The following is a 25,410-nucleotide window of genomic DNA, read 5'->3' on the forward strand; positions in this document are numbered from 1 at the left end:
TTTTACTTTTTTTTTTTTTTTAATTACTAGTGGCTATAAGTCATCAGCTAACTTGTTTGGCCTCTAAATTTACCTGTAATAGTAAAACAATATTAAGAATTCTAGGTAACCCATTGTCCAACATATTACATGTACACAGACCCCCCATTTAAATTTGTGGTGGATACTACATATGAAATGCCAACTTTCTGCTCAGCCCGTGTATAAAAATATTTAAATCTATGATATCAAAATCTAAAACATTAGTCAGTAAAGAGCGGGTTTTCAGGATAATACTTTTTAAATTTTCATATGAAATATTAAATAGTTTATTGCATGAAAAAATATATACATTTTGGGTGTGAATGCGGCACTCAGCATACAATAGTAATGCCTCTATAAACCGTAACCTTGATAATTTTTCTGATAAAACATATGGCATTCATTGTCATATTAGGGGGAAGGGACTGTAAGGTATTTTTAGGTATGGACGCCTATAATGCCACACCATTAATGTATGTGTTATGTGGAGATAAACTGAAAATCATGTTCTGCTTTTTTTTTTTTTTAAATATAAATTTAAATAAAATCTCCAAGAATTAGGTAAAGAACTCTCAAAATGCAGATCTATATAAGGGAAAATATAGAGAAAGACAAACTATGATGAGGATTCCCTAGTTCTAGAGTACACCCTGGAGATGGGCTTATGAGGTCATGATTTAAATAAAGTAGTAAGGTTTTTTTAAATGTTTCAATTATTAAACAAGATTTTGTCTTTCTTACCCAGCGAGTTCAGAGACAGAAATCAATTTAATGTTTAGAGGGGGAATTTATTTTACTTGCCTACCATCCGCAGTGTCTTGCTATCACGTGGGGTTAAACCACAGGTGCCACAATTCATGTGTAAGAAAAGCAACAAGTCTGAATTGCAATAAACTGGGTTATTAACTAAAGTGGGAATTGTTGACAATTGAAAGAGAATTTAAAATTTAAGGCCAAAATTGCGAACTGGATTGTGAAGGGTTCAAGGAACCCTTGTGAGAACAAGAACTGGGTAGAGAAAATAATATCAAAGTTTATAATTAGGAAATCATCTTGTGGGAAAATTATAAACAAGCACAGAAAGATAACAGATAACTCTAAAGTTTGGAATGCATATTTATGATGCTTCTTGTGCTCTGAAAACATTAAAACATGGTTTGATGGGTTTATAAACCTATCAAAACCAATGTGGTGAGTTACAGAAATATCATACTACAAGACATAATAAAAATGAAAAAAACAAATAAAAAATACAAAACAGTATATTGTTGCCTGTTTTCTAGGTAACATTAAAAACAAAATCGTAAATATAAATTAACTACAACAGTGCCATAAGTCCCTTTTGTCTATAATCACAAATGAATAGGTATGCATGTGCCATTCACAATGGTACAAAAATTACATGCTTTTATTTTACATAACACACGCAAAAAACATTTTAGTTCTCACTCGATCTAAGATGATTCCGCGAGGTGTCCATGTAAAATAAAAGTTGGCCATTTTTCTACCACCTGTGAGTGCATTGCTATACCTGCCTGAAATTTGTTGCTTGCAAATACACCAAGGCAGGATTTACAGAAAAACACTAGTGTCACAGCAAACATACACATGTGCACACTGTAAACAAATTTGTCAAAGAATGTTTTCAGAGTTCAAATTTGCATTTTAAATGCAAAACAATTTCACTTTAAGTTGAGAGACACTGTGTCAAGTTGGTTCCAAATGTCTTCATGTTCCATTGTGAAACATAAATCAGAAAGATGTTATCTGCAATACACCATTGTACAGCATTGGGTTACTGTATATTACATTATTACACTGTACTGTGTAAAATATTTTAAATTATAAAACACACTGCTTTAGATAAAGCTAATGTCTATGATAACAGCTGCTATATTATATCGCCTATAGCAAATAGTTTTAGTGTTGGTGTTATTCATAATCAACTGGCCTCAAAAAGGGACATCTTAAAAAAGTGTGGAATTTATCATTTTAACTTGTATTATATACTAAAATTAACTTCAGAAACACCCTATAGTACAGGGCTTTATTTTTCAATTAGCGACAAAATGGCAAAACTCTTCATCATGCATTCTTGTGGATTTTCTTGCAAATGCACATATACTGACTGATTTGTCATAAAATCACATTTGATGTAACTTTTGATGAATAGGCACGCTTTTCCCCGATATGGTAAGCACAAGATCTTTTTCAATTATATATGCAGGCAACTTTTCACTGAATTAAAATACCTCTATTTCTATAAATACAACAGTGTAAGAACTAGAATTGAAAAAAAATAAATATGAACACATTAGTAAACTAGGCTACATGGGAAAAACAAAAACAAAAGAAAACAGCAACAACAACAAAAAAGAAATAACAAAACGAGGTTTTGAGGTTTCCCAGTAGAATGGAACCCTCCTAATGATCACAGTGCAGTGCATTTCACAGTCTAATTGTGCATATCTCATCAACGTAGATGGATATATTTTGGATCTATTCACACCATTCTATTCTGATGTATTTTAAAGGGGAGATTAACCCCATGTATAAAGTAACAACCAGAGGAATAAAAAGTGCTTCGCTGACAACCCCTGATGCACCAACATACATATCAAAATATAAATATCTATGTTTAAAAAATTAAATTAACTTGGCGGCAGCCACGTGTTTCAACTGTGATGGCTGCAGGTATACAATTACCTAAGAAGTTCAAAACAAAACTTTTGTTTTTGTATCAGTCACCCTTTGTTCTGTAAGAACTCTAACACTTCATTGCTAGTTGGGTGTTGGATTTCTCGGGGTAACACATAAAAGATGCATGGTTCAGTATTTCACATACATGGATTACTATAGAACCCCCTTGCTGAGAAGGAGATTACTAATGCTATTGTAGCAAACCTCCTTCAGCATGAGCTGAACAAATGAAATGTACATCACACCGCAAAGGTGTATCTTATTTTAATATCCATACTGGGATTTCTCCACTAAGATGGCTGCCGCAAGCTGCTGGGCGTCTATGACGTGCGGATTTCTTTTCATAACGATTCGCACAAGTTCGGCAGGGAAGATGTTACATAAATTTATAAAAACTTTTTCTCTAGTGCCCTGATATCTTGGAGGCTCTGGTGAGATTCCACCACAATAAGGTATTCTCCAAGATTGGTCTTGATGCTCTGGTGGACTTTGGAAAGCAAACTGCTCATAGCATGGTTGTGATGAAGTGCCAGGTACTGGGTATGTCTGACGATATCCATAAGGGTCGACACTGTAATTAGGCCTATCCCAGCTTCCAGGGCTTTCCTGGCTAGCGTAGAGCTTATGATGTCGCATTGGAGGGCATTCATACAGACGTGAATCAGAAATGCTCTCCATTCTCGTGGACACTAAAGAACGGCCCATAATCACATTTTTGGAAACAGGGGAATTTGGAGAAATATGATACTCATTTGGGCAACTTGAACGAGCTGCAACAGTGTGGTGTTGAAGAGAAAGAGGCCCTGACATATATGGAGGGTGTGGTTTGTGGTGATGCTTTGGTTCCTGGTCATGCCCAAAGCTTTGAACCCGTGTTAAGGAATCGTGATAGCCCTGAAACAAGGCTTGAGAGCAGGAGCGATTGTGCTGGTGCATGTGCTGACATTTTACATTTTCCTCTAGTTGGGGATCGGGAGAACTGACATAGGAACGATCATTATAACCTGCATATGAATCGCCACTGCTTCCACAGCTCACACTCCCCTCGCTGCTGCAGTCAGAGGCAACAGAACTAATCCTGTAATCTGTATCCAAAGAGAAACGCCTTTCTGGACTTCGTGTTCCAGCAATACTGAGGTTTGAATAAGCATTCATCATTGAGTAGTATCCTGCATCGACAGGAGACTCACATTTGGGGTATTGGTCACATGGGATGGTCCCATGATTCTTTGTTGACATCAGCATTGGAGAGTAAAGTCCGGGGGGCGCTGTATCCTGTGTTGGCAAATGAACAACAGAGAGAAGCCCATTGCTTGAAGAGGTTGTACTCTGAGGTTTCACATTTGACATACTAACTAAAGATGGCACAGATCTGCTTTCAAACTTATTTTTGGTAGCAAGCTTTTCCTCTATCTCATAAGTTTGAGTCCGTATACTTGGATCAGATTGCCTCTTTGGAGTTGAACGCTTCATGTCAAAACTACTGTCAATCTTGGTATTTGAAGGAACACTGTTACTTTTCACAAGTCCTATTTCGCCTGCAGTTTTGGCTATCGTGCTTCTAGACATGGCACGGAGTTCATCAGCTACAGACCTCTGTGGCTGGTTACCTCTTTCTGGGTGATAATATTTGCACTTGTGCCCATATGTGCATTTCTTTCCTGTAATAAAAAAATAAAAAATATAAGTTACATTTCAAAACATTCATGCCTGCATGCTAGATTTCTATTCTATCTTTGCAAGGAGAATCAACTTACTAATCTTATTATCTAGACAAAGCCCCCTTCTGCCTTTGTACTATATTAAATTCCAGTTGTGCACTTTTTATTGGTTGGTGATGCAAAAGCTGATCATATCTTATGCTTCATTTTTTCTTATCTTTTACCTTGGCAATAGGTAATGCATACATTGAACAAGTGATGTACAGCAGGACAACTAACTGTTGCTTCACCCAGAGCTCATCTATTAAAGGTATTATATACAAGTCTTAATTCCTAACACTATAGTGACCTCTGGTCCTCCCCTCTTGCCTCCTCCAACAGGGGGACCTAATACACATGCGCCACAAGCACATTAGGCCCTCCCTATAGAAAACAATTATCTCAATGCTCTCCTACAGGGACTTCGCGAATGATGGATGTCCTCATGCAGAGCGTGACGATGTCCAGTGTTGTTTAAGGGACTCAGAGTCTGCTAGACCCCAGGAAGTGCCTTTAGTGGCTGCCTGATAGACAGTCACAAGAGGCAGTCTTAGAGCTGCAAGGGCTAAAACTGCAATGGTTTACATTGCAGGACTATGGGGGATAGGGACAGTGCACCCAGACCACTTCAATGAGATGAAGTGGCCTGGGCGAGAATAGTGTCACTTTAACCCCTTAAGGACCAAACTTCTGGAATAAAAGGGAATCATGACGTGTCAGACACGTCATGTGTCCTTAAGGGGTTAAACCCAATGGCTGAAGGTAAAATCTAGCATGTTCCCTAGTAAACTAATGCTTCCTAATGCAGATAGCGCCAAAACTGTGATTGGGGTTATGATGTCAAAAGTGTATCCAGTACTTATTATTAAATAGTATCGCAAACTTAAAATTTTAAGGTGTCTTTAAAGGAGTATGATTCCAGATTATATTTACAACACGTTTAATATCCAAAGACATAAAATAAAATTGTCCATTATCTTAAAATAAAACAAAATATAATTTACCATATGGACAAGGCTGTTTCTTATATTCTGGAACTATGGGTTTCTTCCTTAAAAAGTTGTCCAAGCTTGGTCCATGGCGCCCCAATGGATCATCTGGTGGCATAAACCTACAAAAGAGAAACAGTTTCTCATGATCTCTAGATATATTTCAGATAAGTACTGCTAGTTCCAGAAGAGCAAACTAGCAATGGGGCAACTGATCTAGATTCTAAACAAACAGCCTAGTGAAGTCTTCTCTGACGGCTTTTATGACTATGGATGAATCTCCATGTAGTCAATTACTGTATCTGTGATTGTAATATTTGTTTTTGAAATTGTAATCATGAGTAAAAAGTGGGAACAAGAGCTGATGTCGATAATATAAATTCAAATTAAAAAATATCACCATGACGTCCATGATGATTATAGAATTCTGGGCTTGTGCCTGTTGGAAAAGACATACTAACAAGGGCTTCACAGTTTTACTGAGTACTTCATCTTGTCCTTAGTAGAACATTAAATCAAAACTTTATTTGAGGTCCCTGATGTTAAAACTGGATTAACGAGTCCATTAAAAGTAATCCATTATTTAAACAGACTGCTGGCCAATATTAGCCATTTTTGGCACATGTAAGTTTTCGAGAAATGTATCTGCTGTTTCATGACAATTAAAATGTTAGCTTCCTCCTTACTGAGCACATGGCAATATAACTAGAAAATAACTAAGGAGCTATTGCAGAGTGGATCCAAGTTTTTTATTCCCTGGGGAGAAAATTCTAATTTGATGCGCCACATATTTCTCACCGCCTCTTTTCTCCATCTATCGGCTCACACTGTATTCTCTCCTTTACTTTTATCTTATTTTTCTAGCCTGTCTTTCTGTACACAAGTTTCTTTATTTCACTCTCTCTACTAGACTTTCTCCACTGTTTCTCCTACACCAACAGTCTCAATACTTTTTCCCATCCTTTGTTTTATTCTCTACACACCTGTCAAAACTATTTTGTCTCCCCTAACATATACCAAATCTTCCACAATCGATTCTCATTTCCATATATTTTAATCAAATAATTTCTGTCCCTCAAACAGTATCCTTTGCACAACCTCTTCATGACATTAACTTCTCCATCAGGGCTAGGGGATGTTTCCAAGTTTGTTTGTTTTTTATGTAGGGAGCAAAAGGTCTGTATCCCATCAACAAAGACTTCTTTGAGTGCTCCCTCATAAGTCTGTGCAATTAAATTAATTCTGTTGCAAATACAGACTTTCTCTGATCCAAGTAGTAACACAGTAGGATCACATATACCAGGGGTAGGAAACCTTCGGCTCTCCAGATGTTTTGGACTACATCTCCCATAATGCTTTTACAGCCATATTGCTGGCAAAGCATCAAGGGAGATGTAGTCCACAACATCTGGAGAGCCGAAGGTTGCCTACCCCTGACATACACTGACCTCCCACACTGACCCATATTTATTAAAAGCACCAAGCTTCCAATTTTAAATTATTGCTTTTGCCTTTTTTTCTGAAATGTGTTTATGTATGGTATAGTACAGAAAAATATTGTCCCCTCATTCCTAATGGAACATATATTACTTACTTGTCGTTGACAAATGAATACATTAGCAACCTCTCATCAATGAATTTCTTCCATTCAGGTTTCTCATTGGCCAAATCCCTATAGTTGTCATTTGACACAATGATTCCTTCTGATTCAAATGCCAGCTTCACTATAAAACGATCATCATAACACACCACCCTTCTACCTTGTACACGCCGAGACGGGGTAAACACCAGGATTTTTTCCTTCTCCAACTTCCGTAAGATTTCCTGATCTGTAACAAAATTGTGACAAAACAAAGTATAGTGTTACAAGAAATTCTGATAGTTTATAGAGCAATTAAAAAAAATATATATATATTAAATATCCTTCTATACATACAAGGGATTATTAACATACCAACGCTCAGTTCAAGATACACAAGAAGTATTCTTAACGCAATATCGCTACGTGGTATACCAAAATACTTTCATTCATTTAATTTTTCATCTCATAGCGGTGTTTTAATGTAGCCTTGACAAATTTAAAACTTGCATTCAATAGCTGTCCCACCAGTTGGTCATTTTATCAGCAATGCTATTAAAATGTGCAGATTCAAGCTCCAAAATCTCAAATTCTGCACCTAACAAGCCCACCAGATTTTTATGGCCTACAAGTGTGGATAGAGAGAGATTTATGGTAGTTGTAGCGCAGCAACATCTGGATGACATGCTTTTGAGATGCTTGTTTACGCTAGTGAAGCTAGCCACTTGTGCCATCCCAGTTATCCCCTTGCAATTTAAACTAGCCTGGGTTACCCAGGCGTCCTGTGGTCTGGCCTCTCTTCAGAGATGTCACTAAAGTGGAAAGTCGAAGTTCCTCTTCTGCTTTGGCAATATCAATTTTGCCCAAGTCTGGGTGGAATTTACTGGCTGTGGTCAGCTGAATTATGTTCAAATGTTCAAAGAAGGACAAAATTCAAATCAAATTTGCAGGTGTTGGATCTACTGAATTAACAATATCTGTGAAGAGAGGTTGGACCTTGCATGCCTGGAGGACCGAGGTAAGTGCAACACCATCTATACAAATGATAGAATGGCACAATGGGACTCCTGGAACTATAACCAGTACACTGGTCTAAACAAAGAAGATCAATAGCAGTGAATAAGGGAAGCAAAATCATTTTTACAAAAATGGTGGGGTGACGGAGGAAAGAAGACAGGGGGAGTAGAGTGGAGTAGAGAGCAACTTTGATTGCTAGTTGTTTATTGCGTGACCCTCCCTTTCCGGTTTTACAATCCTGGATAACTGTGACAAGTTCAACTTCCCATGCTCTCATCATCATTTTAAAAGATAACTAATACTTTCAGAATTTTAAGATCTTGGGGGTAGAGAGGGTGGAGGAGGACAACATGTTAGAATTGTTTTAGGACCCAATAAACTACAAAACTATTCAGCATCAGATGATAAACAAGGAATCCCTACAATTCTTCTGAGTAACTATGAAGAAGTTCATGTTTAATGAGCGTAGTCAGTTCAGTGATGGATATACTTAGCAAAGCCTCTTAGAAAGCTGGATAATATGTTTCTTCCCCCCTTTTTTTAAAGTTTAATTATTTCCCACAGTGAAGCAAATCTCTACTTTTGGTGGGTTTCTTATGTTTTGAACATTTTGTAGAATGGCCACCTCCATGGTAAAATAAATGTCAGGTCTTTAAGTGACTATTACAGCTATATTTATTTTTTGGGGAATAATGTATTAAACAGAGTTGATAAGTTGTTTAAATGACACACAACAGAGACTAATTCATTTGGAACATCTTGTGTCAATACTTTTACACAAGGGTTTGAACAAGAAAACAATGTTAACATTTCCTCTGCAACTCGCCTGTAATGAGGGCATCTGGCCGGGACTGCTCTTTCCTCCATGCAGGCACAAACACTGTAACATCCTTATGGCCTCTTTCCAAGAACCAGCTGACAGCTAATTTGATCCCACGGCAGGAAAACACTTCTTTATTACCATGACTGTAGGAAAAGAACTGACAAGATTAGCTGAAGAAAATGAAAAAGTATTCCTCCAATACAATATAGATTGGACATTTCAGCATCATAGGAAATTATCTAGGGTGAAAAGGTAAGCGATCTCTGGAAGAATTGATAGTAATCTGGTCGAGATGTCAAATATTTACCAAGCTGACACCATTTTAAATCAAATTAATTTGGTCTGAAAAAACAAAAAAGTAAACTAAACAAACACAAAAAACAACAACAACAACCCAGCCATATTAATTTGCGGGATGCTCTTGTCAAAAACACAGACCATCTGATTTCCTTGTTCTAGAATAAAACGCTCTATTGGAGGGTTAGTGTGAGTACCATTATATACAGAATCTGGAATAGTTTCATTATTCGTACCCTACTCTAGAACAGAGTTTTGATCAATGCTCCATTCCATGATTACATGAAATGAAATTTACAGGAGTAGAGCTGGCTGATTGAACTTAGAACTTTTGCCAGCATGCTTGTTTATATTGTGGAGGCATGAAGGACACCGCATATCTAACTTGTGCCTGGTAATCAAAAGCTTTCATCCAGTTCTTGTAATCATACCACCTTTAGTACTTCAGTAGATGAAAAGGAAATTACAAGCACAATGTGTAGCTAATGATTTCTCATCTACAACAGAAATTCTATTAGAATTTGGCCAATTGTACCGGTGAATACTTAACACTCACATTTCTGTACCGAGCAGAGAGGGATAATTGAGGCAAAAAGAAATGTTTAATTTAACACAATGTGAAATAACTAAACCTTTCACTGAGTATTCTCAGCTAAGAACGTCTCTCATCGATGGTCGTGGGTGTTTTTATACAAGGAATAATTTGCATGGCAAATTAGCAAAAGCTCTCTAAGACCTATTATGTATTAGGAACAGTCCGGGATGGCATGACACAGGTACAAAATCTGCACGTGACATGCATGGAAAACAAATGGGCACAGAATGTTTTCCCCGGCCCTAAGCACATTTTTGGCTCATCTGTAAAACTGTGCTCTTTTTATATATGAATTTGACAAAATGTGCATTTTATTGGAGTTTGTACATAAGGTATACATCATTTTAATGTTATGAGAATTATACGAAAATTATAGATAAGGAGCAGCAACACCAGAAACCAAAAACAAACAAAGAAAAATAAACAAAACACATGTAACTGCATAAAGCCAATCTGTAAATATATTATAAGTGGGCAGGTATCATAGTAGATTGGCGACATAGGTGTCCCCTATATTCTAACAAGAACAGGGGTTTACTGCTTATGGTCTGCATTCCTAAGTGGATCAACTGGGACATGGTAATTGTGTCTCCGGTAAAAATTCCCTGTGGGCGGCAATGGTGGCATGGCCAGCAATGCCAGTCTCTGTAGGAATATTCTCTAGTCCCCGAAGGAAGAAAGGTGAGTTCTGTGTCTCTATAGGGGACTATCATAACGCCCTCCACTCCCCAGCATCGTGGCGACCAGTTCTTCTCTCTGTTAGAACTGTAAATGGGAGGTCACCAAAGAGCACTATAGAACAACTTTTAAAATGTTATGTTCTCCAAAACTCTTAAGCAGGCCATTATTGCAGTTCTCACCACTACATTTCTATTTACCGCTATAGTGTCTCTGGGAGCCGGAACAGGAGCTGTTGCTTACCAAAATTGCATGGTTTGCATACAATGCCAATATTTGTTTACTTTTCACAGCTAGTGCAACACAGAATGTGACGGCAGATAAGAACCATTCGGCCCATCTAGTCTGCCCAATTTTCTAAATACTTTCATTAGTCCCTGGCCTTATCTTATAGTTAGGATAGCCTTATGCCTATCCCACGCATGCTTAAACTCCTTTACTGTGTTAACCTCTACCACTTTAGCTGAAAGGCTATTCCATGCGTCCACTACCCTCTCAGCAACAGGGTTCAATATGTTGACTGGAGCTTTATCTGTTAGTTTTTATACGTTTACAGTGCCTCTCTAAGATCTTCTCTGATGAATGAGCCGATGAGGTGGGCCAGCCGAACGCAACAAAACACACAAGAAAAAAAAATATAATTGTATTTTGATGGAGCAACATAATCACTACAGCTCAGCCTAAGTTCACTTGCCGCTGCTGCATCTCCTTTATTTTCATGCAATTAGAGTCCAAAGAAAAATAAGAGCCATTACAGTAAAAATAAATAAATAATAAAACTTAAACTTCAGACAAGGGAATTTTGGTTTGCTAATATAAAAATCAACGTGACTGGCTTATAAAACGTACATCATATCCCATCTCTAACACTCTTGCTGCAATTATCAATATGGAACATCAAACAGCTTTTGAAGAAAAATGTCATTAGCCCTTTAATCAAGTCTACTTTATGCATAAGAAGTACAGTAGGGCTACTCTGTCTCTCAATATATATGTCCTGTCATATGTATATATATACACACACACACACACACACACATTTATAACATATATATGTATAAATCTAAAGGATCCTTGCTCTCAGGCAGACTACAAATGATCATAGGTGCCAGACCGTAGTCACAATTGTATACCAAGTAAAAAAGACACTCAATGTCTTCTAAAACATGGCTTTCAATATTTCATTGAAAAAAATGTCATTAAAAAAACAACAGACTTGATGCTAAATAGAATCAAAGTTTCAGTCCCCGATCAGGACTTTCCTCGGGACAGCGTTTATATATACACACATATATACACACACACATTAAATTCTGCTTTAATCAGCTGAGCCTGAATATGATCACGTATTTAATCCCATATATGGACAATATTCAGTCTATATCATCCTAATTGAGCCATCTTATACACACTCAGACATTGAATGCCCCACTTATTCAGTATACTCTATACAACTGCTGATGCTAAATAATTAGGATGTTATATATATTTCTAGATAAACAAACTCTGAAGACGATTATACAAGTCACTGTTTAGCGAATAAACAACTGAATGTTATTCCAATATTAATCATCAGTTCATTTTAATTGCACTTTAATGGCGCTGGAGTACTTTCAAATGCCCTATCTCATAAATAGCAGCAAAACTAATCGCTTCTCCCCTATTTCTACACAGACAGTTCTTGCTAAACTCTTAACTGTGGTCAGTCCATATAATGCTATTTTACATTCTAACATGATCATGGGTTGAATTGTTGATGAAAAGGTCCTCTGAGACCCTCACAGACAGAGTCCTATTGATCAGCATTCCTAACAAGGACTGTTCCTTTCATTAATGGGGAACTGTTACTTCTCTGAAAATTACACCATTAAATAAAACATTAAAAGTCAAATTAAAAGACTGAGCCATTGATCTCATACTGCAAGGGCACAGCAAAGGCACACAATGCAAATGAGGAGAAACAGTGAGACCGTGTTTCTGTTTCAGCTCTTCCAATAACTATGATGAATCGCAGAAAAGGACATTTGTGAAGATAACTGACAGGGAGCCAAAAGGCAAACTGAAAGATAAAGAGAAGTGAGTTTCTACATTTAATTCTGTTTTCAGAGCTCCCAATCATATAATTGCTAAATATAGGAGAATAGTAAACATAATATAAAAAAAATATCCTGGGAAATAGTGTTCTCTTTTAACTTGATATGTTAAAGCTACTCAGTCCTAAAAAGTAAAAATACAATCTTTACGTAATGCTCATAAAGACTGTGTTGGAGTGTTCATAAAAATGACTATGTAGGCATAAGATATCCTCACGTTGACAAAACTTGATAAAAAAAAAAAAAAAAAAGCAGAGCTACCACCGTCACGTTTTGTCACTTTCCCAGTTGTTGATATTGATGGCTGTAGGATTAAGGTATCATCTTGTTCATCACAAGACAATATCAGTGGTGGATCCAGCAGTTTTGCAGGATCATCAATAGACATCAATATCAATACTGTACTCTTGCACATGTTCGACAGTGCCGCACTGAAGCGGGCTCCTGGTAGTTGAAGCACCAGGAGCTGAAGATTAAATTTGGCAGCACCTGCGAGGGACAGCATCAGTTAAGTAGAGTTTTAAATAACAGTTTCTAAGTATTTACTATTAAGAAACTCAAACAGTATCATACATTACATTAAATCCAAATGGTGGCAGACATACATTATTCTTTTCACATTATGTCCCGTCATCAATGTACTCACCTCATTGCGACATTACTGCCATCAATGACAATTGGTCTTAGGTTTTCAGTATCGTCTATCACCTCCTGGTGAAAAGGGGACTCCGGTCGCTGAGATTCGAATGATGAAGCTTCCCTTGTCACTGGATTGTTGGCAACACCATTCTGTTCACTCTCACTCTTACTACCAAGCTTGACTAGCTCTCCCAAAATGTCATTAATTAAAGATTTCGTACCCAACTTGTTCAGAACAAGCAGCACCTGTTCTTCAGAGTAGCCTAATTTAAGTGCAAAATCCAGTTTGGTTTGGTATTCTTTCACCACATCTGGTGGTTTCTTTATCTCTTTAGTCCCTGTAAGATCCTCTTCCGTTTTAAGGTCTTGCAAAATCTCATTCCTTTTTAGAATGTATGGCTCAATACAAGGGGATCGGCATAGTTGCCTATGTGCCTTTGTTATCCGACAAGGTTCCACTGCAAGTCTTTGGGACAGTTCAGCTTCATTGTCAGAATTTGTGCTTTCTTCCGATTCACCACTGGAACTACCCGTCTCTTCTGAGGTGTCTTTGTCAGAGTCTTCTTTCCTGGAATTGACTTTATCCATTGTTGGTTTCCGCACAATGGACCACGGTACAATTGCACTTATGTGAGTTTCACTGCTTTCCACGTAAAGATGGCCGAGGCTGTTCTCAAAATCATCTTTTAAGCCCATGAAGTTGCTACATACACCACGCGACACTTTATTACTGTTTCTGAAGCTGTGATATAAGGACCTGAATTCCTGAGAAGAAGAAAAAAGATAATAAATCATTCACGGTGTAAAATACATGTCACAATGGTGCATTGCTTAATGCGTCAAAAAGCTACAAAATCCTTTTATTAACATTAATTAACATTGGTGTTTGGGTTGTCCCTTTAACAAACAATATTTTCCCTTTATGAAATTCAACAGACAGCAGTGCTTGGTCAATTGATTGAAAAGAGTTTCTAGGATTTATCAACACCCTGAAAAACTGCTTTGTACATGAGCAGAATAAACATCATGGCAAATACCTCTTATGAGTTGACGTTTTGTAGGCAACGTCATTAAACAGATACATAGGATTCTTAATTGGTCAATTATAGCGAATAAAGTGCTGATATACTGACAGAATTTTTAGGAATCATTCCATCTATTTTTATCTTCCATTTTTAAATGTTTATTATGATTGTTAAATTAGTGTAACAACATCTAACAGAATGTGTTTATGTAACAATCTTTTTATGTGCTTGTGCCAGACAAAACGCCTGTGGCTTTGACAATATCGTTGAGCCAGCACATTCATATTTTATTTAAGATTTCGAACATAGTCCATTTGCTAAATATAATATTTTTTTCTAAATGTTTGTTAGGACAGCCTAACAAAAAGTCACACAAGTTTAGGGAATGAACGTAAAAAAAAGTGGTGTTTGCATTGTTAATTAGCACAACTGCTAAGAAACACAAGAACAGTAAAAAAAGAAGTATTTTTATATTGCTACTATAGCATACATAATGCTACTTTGCTTTTTTAAAGATGTATACACAAGACAGATTGTTCATTTAATGTACTCTGAACACTCATCCCTTTTATCCTGAATCTAGAACATAATCTAGACCCTGTTTATAAATATCTAATACCATTTGCCTTATCCCTCCTAATTAAGTGCATTGTAGAGTTATCATGTAGAATGTGTGCCTCTCTCTTATATTTAAAAAGTGTTCTATGATATAACATTTTGTAATTTAAAATGCATTAGAATTACTATCACAAGCATATGTCTAAATTTTAATGATGGTGCTATAAAATAGAATTATTTTGGGTATCGTGTTAGTAGGTAGGGAATGCTACCAATAATCCATGACTGGTAGAAGAGCATATTGATAATTTGCATTAAGTTCTTTAATTTGACCTTTAGCCTTACAGGATGGCTGTATATAGGTTCATGTTTGGTGTTATTGGTGGTATTTCTTCTACGTTTTCTAGTGTTCTGTCTCTAACTTTTGCTGAAGAAGCAGTATAATACCTCTCAAAGAAGATACTAAACCTCCTATATATATACCAAAGTACATTGTGGACACGATAATCTCACGATTGCCTACTGTCCAGTTCATCAATATGGCTTAATATCACTGCCATTGTCGGCATGGCCTCCGTTTGGTATGACTTTCTACTCTCTTCGATATGGATCTCAAGACACTACCCTCGTATGGGCTTATTTAATGCCAAAGTGGAGACTGTAAGAAAAATGAAGGTTCATCTGATCATTAGGGAAGAGTGGATAATGAGTTAATGACTAATCCCCATTTTATCCGCAGAGTTCCTTGGCATTTTTTCAAGCATACAAAGTTGTTTTTTCCAACTCTCTTCTTTCTTATTATTTGACTAAAATGTGTCTTTTCTTTGTGTGGAAGGCTTGCTTCATTAACCGTATATATCTTATATTAAGACCATTCCCATACCATTTTACCTATTTCCATTGGCCTATCTTCTACCAGGTTGCACTACGTCCTACAGTTGGTCTTGAGCCAGCCAATGGGATGAGGCCACAGACAGCACCTGCTATTAATAGGTATGCCCATTATTAGCGGCCAGCCTTACCGGTCGTAATCGTAGGACTCATCAACCCGCTCATCTCATCCTTACTAATTAAGTGCTTTACAGTGTTATTATTCTGAGAGAATAAAATGAGGTATTGATAGAATTAAAATCCTATACAGTAGGCATTCCATTGTGTACCCAAGACTTCATTTTGTATTTCTGCTAAACATCTATTGTCCTGGTTTCCCAGCTTGTAGTGAATTACCTTCAATGATTTCTCCTTAGCCTGCTGTAAATTCTTGATCAAACCAGTGTTCTATCTCAAGGTCACATTCTGAAAGAACATTTCAGCAGAGCTTGAGGAACTGGCTATGTAGTTGTTTGTTAGCAAAAGAATAGGGATTGTGGTGAATATCACGTTAAGAGCCTTAATTATATATATATATATAGTTATGCAATGCTAAAATGTAAACTAGTATAATAACAGATATATTGGTTAAAGTTGCTGAAAGGTTAGTCGCAAAAGTGTGTGTTTAGCAGTACAATTAAGGTTTTCAAGGCCAGCAGGTGTGTAAGGCGTTGATACACTCCTCCAATTTAAAAGAGTCTACTATCCTGTTTGGAGAATAGAGAAAGAATGGTGAATGCTATGTCAATTCTCTTTCACTGATATAATGTATATAGTCAAGATTTTAATGTGTATGCTCTCAGAACCAGCTCGGACTGCTTCTCCTCCATTGTCATAAACGTGAACCTACACTTCCACTATTCCGGCCTCTGATTGGTTCATCGGAAAAGGCTTATCAGAGGGTATTGGCTATTTGGCTAACAGCAGTGAAAAACACCAATTAAGTATACTTGTACTATGTCATTCAATGCACACATGCAATTTTTGAGAACAGCCCACCCCTAATAAATAATCGAATAACAGAGCTATCGGCCAAATAGTATTGCCTGGGTAGAGTGGCAACACATCCAGACACAACATGTCCATACAGTATTCTATAAAAGTTAAATATCCTAAAAGTCAAAGACAAAACTGAATACGAACCATATGTGTTTCTTTGGTCCATCAAACATAGAAAACAGACTCGTAGATATATTACTACATAGTTAAAGCTGGACATGTAGAAGACAGAAATTCTTATCAGAGACCAAGAAAAACCTGTGTGCATCTGATAAACAGTACTTAACAGGAAAACTCCAAACATCATTATTGCACACTGTAGTGGTTATGGTGCCAGGAGAGCCTTCACCCCTCCAATATAAGTAGTCAAACTGTTTGCTACTTGAGTCCACCAGGCATCAGTCACCTCATTCAGTGCAATATGCTCTCTGCACTGAAATCTGTCTGTGCATGGCTTGGTTTATTGGCAGAGAGCGATCAGCTGACTCTGATCCCTTTAACGCAATAGCACACTGTGCAAGTCCATTTCTAATAGAAACTGAATTTTCTTATATACAGGTTAACATTCTACTCACTTTCTGTCTATGACTTGTCCATTTTTTTCTCTGATCTAATTCAGTTCTAATGGAATCCATACAAACATGCTCATAATTTTGTTTGAAAGTTCTGATTAATCAAGGACAAGACAGAAAGAAGTGTGATAATTACAATGAACTGAGAGGCATATTCTTAGGAACAGACAATTTAGTCCTAAAAAAAATATATATATTTTTTTATAAACTCACAATTTAGACATTGAATTTACTCTATCAATCCGTTTAAATTGCAATCTTTTTGGCAAGATTTGTAATTCCTTCCCTGAAGTAGTGTACTGTTTTTTAGATTTGTTAGTCTGTCAGTGATAGCTCTTCACGGCTTACAGTTGGGCACATTGACCTTGGAAAATGAAAAGACTGCAAAAAGCATTAAAGCAATGCACTTCAACATTAAAAATCATGAAGGTCTTCAACAGAGAGAACACTGGATACATATTTGCAAAAATAAAGTGATGTGAATTGTTAAAGGGACACTAGACACTTTAGCAACTTAATTTTATTGAAGGCGTCATAGTGCCTGCAGTTTGCCTCCCCACCCCCATTCACCTACCCACCAAAACTCTATAGTACACTAATTAAATGGCTTGGAAATGGGCCTTCTAGCCACCCCCTGGGTATGAGAGACAGGAATCTTACTTCCTGGTTCTAACACCATTACATACCACCACGTCACACGCGTATGTCCTCAACGTTGTCACAGTCGGCCATAAAGAAGGATAGGCCAAAATCCAGAGTAGGATTTGACAGGTAAATAACTTATTTGTTAGTAGTTAAATTTTTTTGTTGGAAGTACATATTATAGCTGAGTCTTGGGAGATTCATCATGAGCAATATCACAAAGGAATAAAAAGTAAATATAGTGGAATTTCATTTCATTTAAAAAAAAAAAAACTGAAACAACTGTTCAGCGAGCGGATAATTTCAAGAAATTCCCAGATTAATTGGCCACCACGTTCACATGACCTTTCCGCTCCCAATTACTTCCTGTGGGGATTTCTGAAGGAGCAGGTGTATGTGCTAAAAATGGTACACCTGAGCAGCTCAACGAGAATATTCGTGCAGAAAATCGAGCCTGAAACTAATGTTATGAACAATGCAATCGAAAGATCCCATCTTTGCCAGGAGGCAAATGAAGCTCATTTAAAAGATGTCATCATCTTTATCTAGTCAAACAAACCTCCATACCTTAAAGGGACACTATAGTCACCTGAACAACTTTAGCTTAATGAAGCAGTTTTGGTGTATAGAACATGCCCCTGCAGCCTCACTGCTCAATCCTTTGCCATTTAGGAGTTAAATCCCTTTGTTTATGAACCCTAGTCACACCTCCCTGCATGTGACTTGCACAGCCTTCCATAAACACTTCCTGTAAAGAGAGCCCTATTTAGGCTTTCTTTATTGCAAGTTCTGTTTAATTAAGATTTTCTTATCCCCCGATATGTTACTAGCTTGCTAGACCCTGCAAGTTCCTCCTGTATGTGATTAAAGTTCAATTTAGAGATTGAGATACAATTATTTAAGGTAAATTACATCTGTTTGAAAGTGAAACCAGTTTTTTTTTCATGCAGGCTCTGTCAATCATAGCCAGGGGAGGTGTGGCTAGGGCTGCATAAACAGAAACAAAGTGATTTAACTCCTAAATGACAGTGAATTGAGCAGTGAAATTGCAGGGGAATGATCTATACACTAAAACTGCTTTATTTAGCTAAAGTAACTTAGGTGACTATAGTGTTCCTTTAAGAATTCATTGTATGTGATATCATTATAAATGGTTCAGTAATAAAAAACGTTATTGACTCCTCAAACCCTATTCTGAATTTTGGCCCACCCTGTAAAAAGCCACCCAGTAAATAGTGTTACAAACTTGCACTAATATATAGAGTATATATAAATTACAGGTAGCATACGTCTATTACAATGCTATATTCTAGATTTTATAGGGCATTATATATTTCATGAACATCTACTTTTGCAAGTAAAACAATTCTGCAGGGCACAGTATGTCAATATCTGAGCAAGCTACAGGAACACTGTACATACTATGACTAGGTTTCCTGATAAATTATGCAAGTGTATATATATAGTCGAACAATGAAATCAGTCTAGGATAAAACATCTATAACATATAACAGATTACCCTGGACTGGAGTGTGTGTATATATACCATATATACAAAACAACCTTTGATGGAATTGTTTGTGTGGTTTTCTTACACGCCACTATATAAGAAAGAATCCAAGGATATGGAAAGAATACTTTGTTTCTTAAATTAATCAAACCCATCTCAACTTCACATTTAAAAAGGACTTGCAAACCAGATCGCCCTACAAAAGGGAAGTACAACAATAACAGTTAATTGTGATTAATACTGCAGGTGCATTTTATTAAAGGTTCAAACCAATTATGACTGCGTCTTAAGTAATGTGTTATTTTAATATGTGTAACCTTCGGAGTGCCTCCAACAAAAAAAAGTATATTAAGAAGAAAAATCTACTAGGAACTGTGTTGCCCAGCAACCAGGGTTGCTAGGATGCAACTCCTATAACATACCAACATGAATGCTATCACAGTGAAAGATTAATTTGGTGTGAACAAAAGGACCATGGAAAAGGCTGGGACATAAGTGCGTCTGGTTTACCCTCCGAGAACAATAGAACTGCCAAACCAATCTGGGAACTCCGACATCATTGTTCTATAAGCCACGCAGCGTGCTTAGGCTAAAAGGAAGTATATCTAATGGGGAACATTTTTAATCTGGACTGAAAAGTTTGTGACAACTCTTATTCTGCTATAGTGCGATACTCTGGGATTACGGGTCAACACGCCGACTAACATGCTACTAAGATTGAAGTAAAAAAAAAAAAAAAATTACATTAAAAAAATATTATACATCTATATTTTATAAAACATTTTAAATAAAATTAAATGCAATAAAAGCATTAAAAAAATAATTTCTAGTAATTTTGCTTTATGAGTACTTTGCCTAAAATTATCTGAACATTATTTTAAACAATTAAAAAATAAATAGAAAAAAAATCTAAAAACATTAATAGAAAAAAATATAAAAACATTAAAAGACTTAATAAATTACCAATATATATATATATATATATATATATATATATATATATATATATATATATATATATATATATATATATTATAAAATAAAGGACATGTAGCATTTAATGGTTTCCATGTATGTCCTTAGGTCTACTACCCAGCATTTGGGTATTCGTCTTATTGTTCTTAGATGTATGAACGACTGAGATGGACCTGTCCAGGAACTGAACCTGCAACAAATATTAGATTTAGTGCAGTTGGAAGACTAACCATTAAGCTATCTCAGAATGACAAGACCACCTTGTCTTTGTCTGGGTGAATTTATTTATATTTTTTTTACATATACTGCCCTCATCCACGGTGAATCAGTGCCTTCTACATCTATAAAATATTGCTATTCCAAAAAGATTTACCCATCAGGAGAACAGGACAAGCCAGAATTGAAGCAGTTTGCAGGCTGATGCTGTGCTTGCTTACGCCCACCATTAGCCACTTGATTTAACTGCTGCTACTGCTGCTGGGGGATTTTCAGTATGAAAAGCATGTGAAATCTGAAACCTTATTATTAAATCTAGGACAAATGGATTGAGCTTTCAGGCCTGTGGTCAACATGCAAATTCGGTGGCCTTGCATACACTATACACTTAACAGCATCTGTGTCCCTTATTTATTCCCTGCGGTACAGGGTGCAAAGATCCGTCTGCAGCTGCTCCTTCTGTTTAGTCATTATCACTATATTTCTTAGAAAAATAATTAATAATGAAAAGAAAATTAAAAAAAATTTTTTTAAATCTATATATAATATTTATTGGAAAGGGGGAAAAAAATAAAATATATATTTTAAAATAAATCAAAATTTTAAACTAAATGCATCATGCCAGCATTTTTGTTTATACCAAAAATATATATGTATTGTATATTGTCGCAAAATAATGTATTGAAATTGTATTAAATTAAATTCAATTAAAAATACTTTTTAATTTACCAGTCTGCTGGCACATTGGTTGTTTAATTGCAAGAAATAGAGAAATTAATTAGGTTGGTACAGAATATGCCCAGATGATAGATGTGTTTAACTTGTGGATAGTTATTTTGCATAAGTTAAATTTTGTGTGGACCAAAAACAGAAGCAGGTTAATAAATAAATAAAGAAAGAAAGAAAAAAAAGAAAGTAAAAAGCTGAACTAGCTACGCTGTGGCATTGAGAAGCTACTGGTTAAACAAGGTCACTGGTCTTGGAAGGGGCTCCATAAAGTCACTAATTGTGGACTCACAATTGCACATTGTTAAGATAAATGTTAATAGAGGCAGATGTGAGTTGGGCTAGTAAGATTAAACTTTGAATATTACAATCTATTTAAAAGGGGAACTCTCTAGAATTTACACCATTGAATTAAAAATGTAAATTACATATAACTTGTGTTAACCTTTTATTTTCATGACATGCTCAGTTTTCTTTTACGTTGTTTTTTTTTTTTGTTTTAATTAATATTTAGCAAATTACACCATAATCCACTTTTGAAAATGCAAAGCCAGGGCAAATATTGCAAATGAGAAGGAAAAATAGAATCACTGCATTTTTCCCCTCTTTGTGTGCTTTCTCTATGGTGAGTGGCAGGTGCAAAGGACCAAGCTTTTAGCAATGATTGACAGGATGGTTGACAAAGATGCAGTTGCAGGAAAAAAACAAAAAACATCGAGATGTAGAGTTCTACATTTAAGTTTTATTTTTAAACACCTTACAAAAACATATTAAGCATAGAGCTAAGTAAACATAATATTGCAAACCCAGCAAAATGATAACCATCTGTTAATGCAAATATAAGGAGTTGGCATCATAATAATACATAGAAGGCCAACGTATGATGTGGTGCTTGGAAATTCATCAAAACTAGCAAAACCATTAACATATTTATGTAGTCCCAGAAGACTGGAAGTTAGCGAATGTTGTACCCATTCACAAGAAAGGTAGTAGGGAGGAGTCGGGCAACTACAGGCCAGCAAGCCTTACTTCAGTAGTGGGAAAAGTCATGGAAACCAGGTTAAAGGATAGGATTTTATTAAAGACACGGAGGCTCATATTATGCATAACTCTTTCTTTATTTCCTCAGCAGCAAAGATAGAGGAATATAAATATTGTCAAAATGAAAGAAAAAACTGTATAGGCATAACGGGTAGCCGATCACATGGTAGAGGAAGTAGCTATATAAGTCCTGTGTCTCCCACAATCCCCCTCTTTCTTTGCTGCTTCCTCAGACAGATAAGTGTTACTTGTTTGCTCTTGACTCTGATTATTCAATTTGGTGTTTTACATGTAATTGTATTCATCTTGTATTTATTTATTCTGTTTGCCTTATTGTGCACTCTATTCTGTCTTGACCTGTACCGTCAGTGCCTCGGACTCCTTGGGGGTTCTACCCTTCTAGCCGGAGGTTTTTTCCTCCTTCCCTTCCCTCCCCTATTCTCCCGCTTTCCCGCGCGGGACCCGGCTCTGCCTCGTTGCAGCGGCCGTCTCCTGCCCTCGGCCGCGGCTGAGTGCTCTCCTCTCCCTTCTCACCGGCTGCCCGTGCGGCTCAGGTGCACGCGCCCCTTCCCCCGCCGGGCACCCGGTCGCGAGCGCCTCCCTCACGTGCGGCGGCCATTTTGGGCAGGCTCCGTCCTGTTTGCAGTGCTGCCGTGCGGTCGGTCGCCTCGTTTTTGTCCTCTGGGTCCCCTGGCACTCTGACGGTCTGGTCCTTCTTTGTTTCTCCCTGTTATTTCTGTGGGTTACTCAACCCTTTTTTCTCCTTAGTATAATTTGTCAGTTTTTCTTAAACTTAAACTCACTGTGGTTTTTGCAAAATGCAGGATAGGGAGGATGGCCCTGTAGGCCCCCCTGGGGACTTTCACTCCGATAATCCTGAGGGTAATATGGCCTCTCAAGAGTTTCAGGCCATGCTGGAGGCCACTATGGCTTCTTCAATTCAGAAGGCTATTGCCTCAGCCATGGGGGCTGTTTCCTCCTCATTCTCACAGTCCCTGCATTCTGTGGTTTTACCTAATTTGGTCCCTACTACCCCCCTAGGTGTGGGTTCCCCTTCCCCTGCCCAGACTGTGCCTGGTGCCCGTAAGGCAAGGACTAAGTCTAAGAATGTCGGCTCCCACTCCTCTATGCAGGTGCTTCCTGCCATGACTGACACGCTGGAGGCGGTCACAGATAGCGCGCACCCCACGCGCAAAAGAGCCCCTGGCCGGGCTAAAAAGGCTAGATTATGGAAACGGGCTAGAGCCCTTGATGATGGGTCGGATACCGACCGGAGTGTGGAGGATGAATCCGACCTTATGGAGTACGACTCCTTTGATGATAATGACTCTGGCGAGGATTTGCCCCCTACGGGCGTCACCCCCTCGGGGTCCTCCGCCATGGACCGGGGCCAGTTGTTAGGCCCCTCTGGGGACTCCAAGGCGATCCTTGACCCACAGGGTAACCCCCTGTTCGACCCTGACGATTTGCGCCACCCCCGGTCCGCTGAATGGGTCCCCCCGGATCATATTGCCCAATATGTGGCTAAACGCATCCGCACGCCCCTTTCTAGAGAAGGCCGCAATAAGCTGCGCGCCGAATGCCCACGACCCTCCCTCCCGGGCTCTGCATGCAAGACCCCTGACATTGATCCGCAGATTGCCCAGTTTTTGAATAAGTCGGGGTGGAAATCTAAGAAGGGCCTTGACCACTCCCTAAAGGGTTGCCAGGACAAGATCCTGGATACGCTGGGACCCCTATCAAAGCTCTATGAGCTCCTCGACTCTGCTAGGGCGGGAGACTCGGTTGTTGATGTGGATGTGGCCATAGGTTGGGTCCAACGGGCGATATGCCTACTGGGAAACGCCAATACGGCAATGTCCACTGAGAGGCGTAAAGCGATCCTCCTGAAGATAGACCCTAAACTGGCCACTATGACCGTGGCGGAGCCTGATCCGACCGATGAGGGTTTGCTGTTTGGCACCTCTTTTGTTAAAGACATGGGGTCTTTTGTCAAGACCTTCACTGCCATTGACAAGGCACAGGCGAATATGAAGCGCGTGTTCGCGCCTAAGGTTTTCGGAGGGGCCGGGCGTAGCAGGAACCGTCCACCCGGCCGTGGTTTCCGTGGCGCATTCCGCGCAACCAGAGGTTCCTTTTTTCCCTCCCGGGGATTTCAGGACCAAAGAACCCCTCCCTTCTTCCCGGCCAGAGGTCGGGCCTGGGGCTCCAGGTACTCCCGCGGTGGTAACCCCGGCAGACGTCCTTATGGTAAGTACCCTTTCTTCCCCTGCCATTCAAGTAGCGGGGAGGTTGGCCCTATTTTACCGAGAGTGGGAAAATATCACCTCGGACGCTTGGGTTCTGCAGTGCGTAAGGGGGTATCGCCTAGAATTTGTTTCCATGCCTGTCCAGTTTTATTCCCCCAGGGAACTATCTCTTCCACCAGATCAGGACGAGATGATCTCCGCAGAGGTCACAGAAATGTTGTTCAAGGGCGCTATAGAGGAACTGCCGTTCACCGCCAAGGGCTTTACGAGCAATCTGTTCCTGGTGCCCAAGAAAGGGGGCGGAGTCCGCCCTGTGATAAATCTTCGTCCCCTCAACGCCTTCCTGCGTTACCAACACTTCCAGATGGAAGGTATACACTGCCTCAGAGACCTTCTACGCCAGTCGGACTGGCTGGCCAAACTGGACCTGAAGGACGCTTACTTCACGGTCCCTATTGCTCCGGAGTTCAGAGACTATCTCCACTTCACATGGCATGGGCGTCGCTGGCGCTTCACCTGCCTGCCTTTCGGTCTCTCCTCGGCTCCTTGGTGTTTCACCAAGCTCCTGAAGCCGGTAGTGGCGTTCCTTCGAACCCGCGGGGTTCGTCTCATTATCTACCTGGACGACATTCTGATTTTGTCCCAATCAAAGGAGGATCTCCTTCTTCACCTAGAGTGGACTACCAACCTGTTACAGAGGTTAGGTTTTCTGATCAACTGGGACAAGTCGGTCCTGGATCCCGCCCAGTCCATAGAATTCCTGGGCTTCAAAGTGGACTCCGTCCGACAGTTTCTGTTTCTACCGGGCCCCAAGGTGAAAGCCATCCAGAAGGAAATTCGCAGGGCTCTTCGCGTCCCAGACTTGTCCGTCAGGCAACTGGCGAGGATAATTGGCC

The 25,410-nt window shown here is 38.6% G+C and overlaps 1 protein-coding gene across 1 annotated transcript in view; it reads right to left on the bottom strand.

Moving 5' to 3' along the window:
• Nucleotides 1-2,829: 2,829 nt before the first annotated feature.
• Nucleotides 2,830-25,410, bottom strand: part of ZC3H12C (zinc finger CCCH-type containing 12C) — a 40,625-nt gene continuing 18,044 nt past the window's right edge. The window contains exons 2-6 of the mRNA XM_063444907.1: nt 13,139-13,896; nt 8,833-8,972; nt 7,005-7,239; nt 5,426-5,532; nt 2,830-4,382 (exon numbers count right to left, since the gene is read on the bottom strand). Coding sequence (XP_063300977.1) covers nt 2,986-4,382; nt 5,426-5,532; nt 7,005-7,239; nt 8,833-8,972; nt 13,139-13,896 — 2,637 coding nt within the window. The 3' untranslated portion in view covers nt 2,830-2,985. The remainder of the gene's footprint in view (nt 4,383-5,425; nt 5,533-7,004; nt 7,240-8,832; nt 8,973-13,138; nt 13,897-25,410) is intronic.

Source organism: Pelobates fuscus, chromosome 1 (genome assembly GCF_036172605.1).
Source record: "Pelobates fuscus isolate aPelFus1 chromosome 1, aPelFus1.pri, whole genome shotgun sequence".
Classification (NCBI taxonomy): domain Eukaryota; kingdom Metazoa; phylum Chordata; class Amphibia; order Anura; family Pelobatidae; genus Pelobates; species Pelobates fuscus.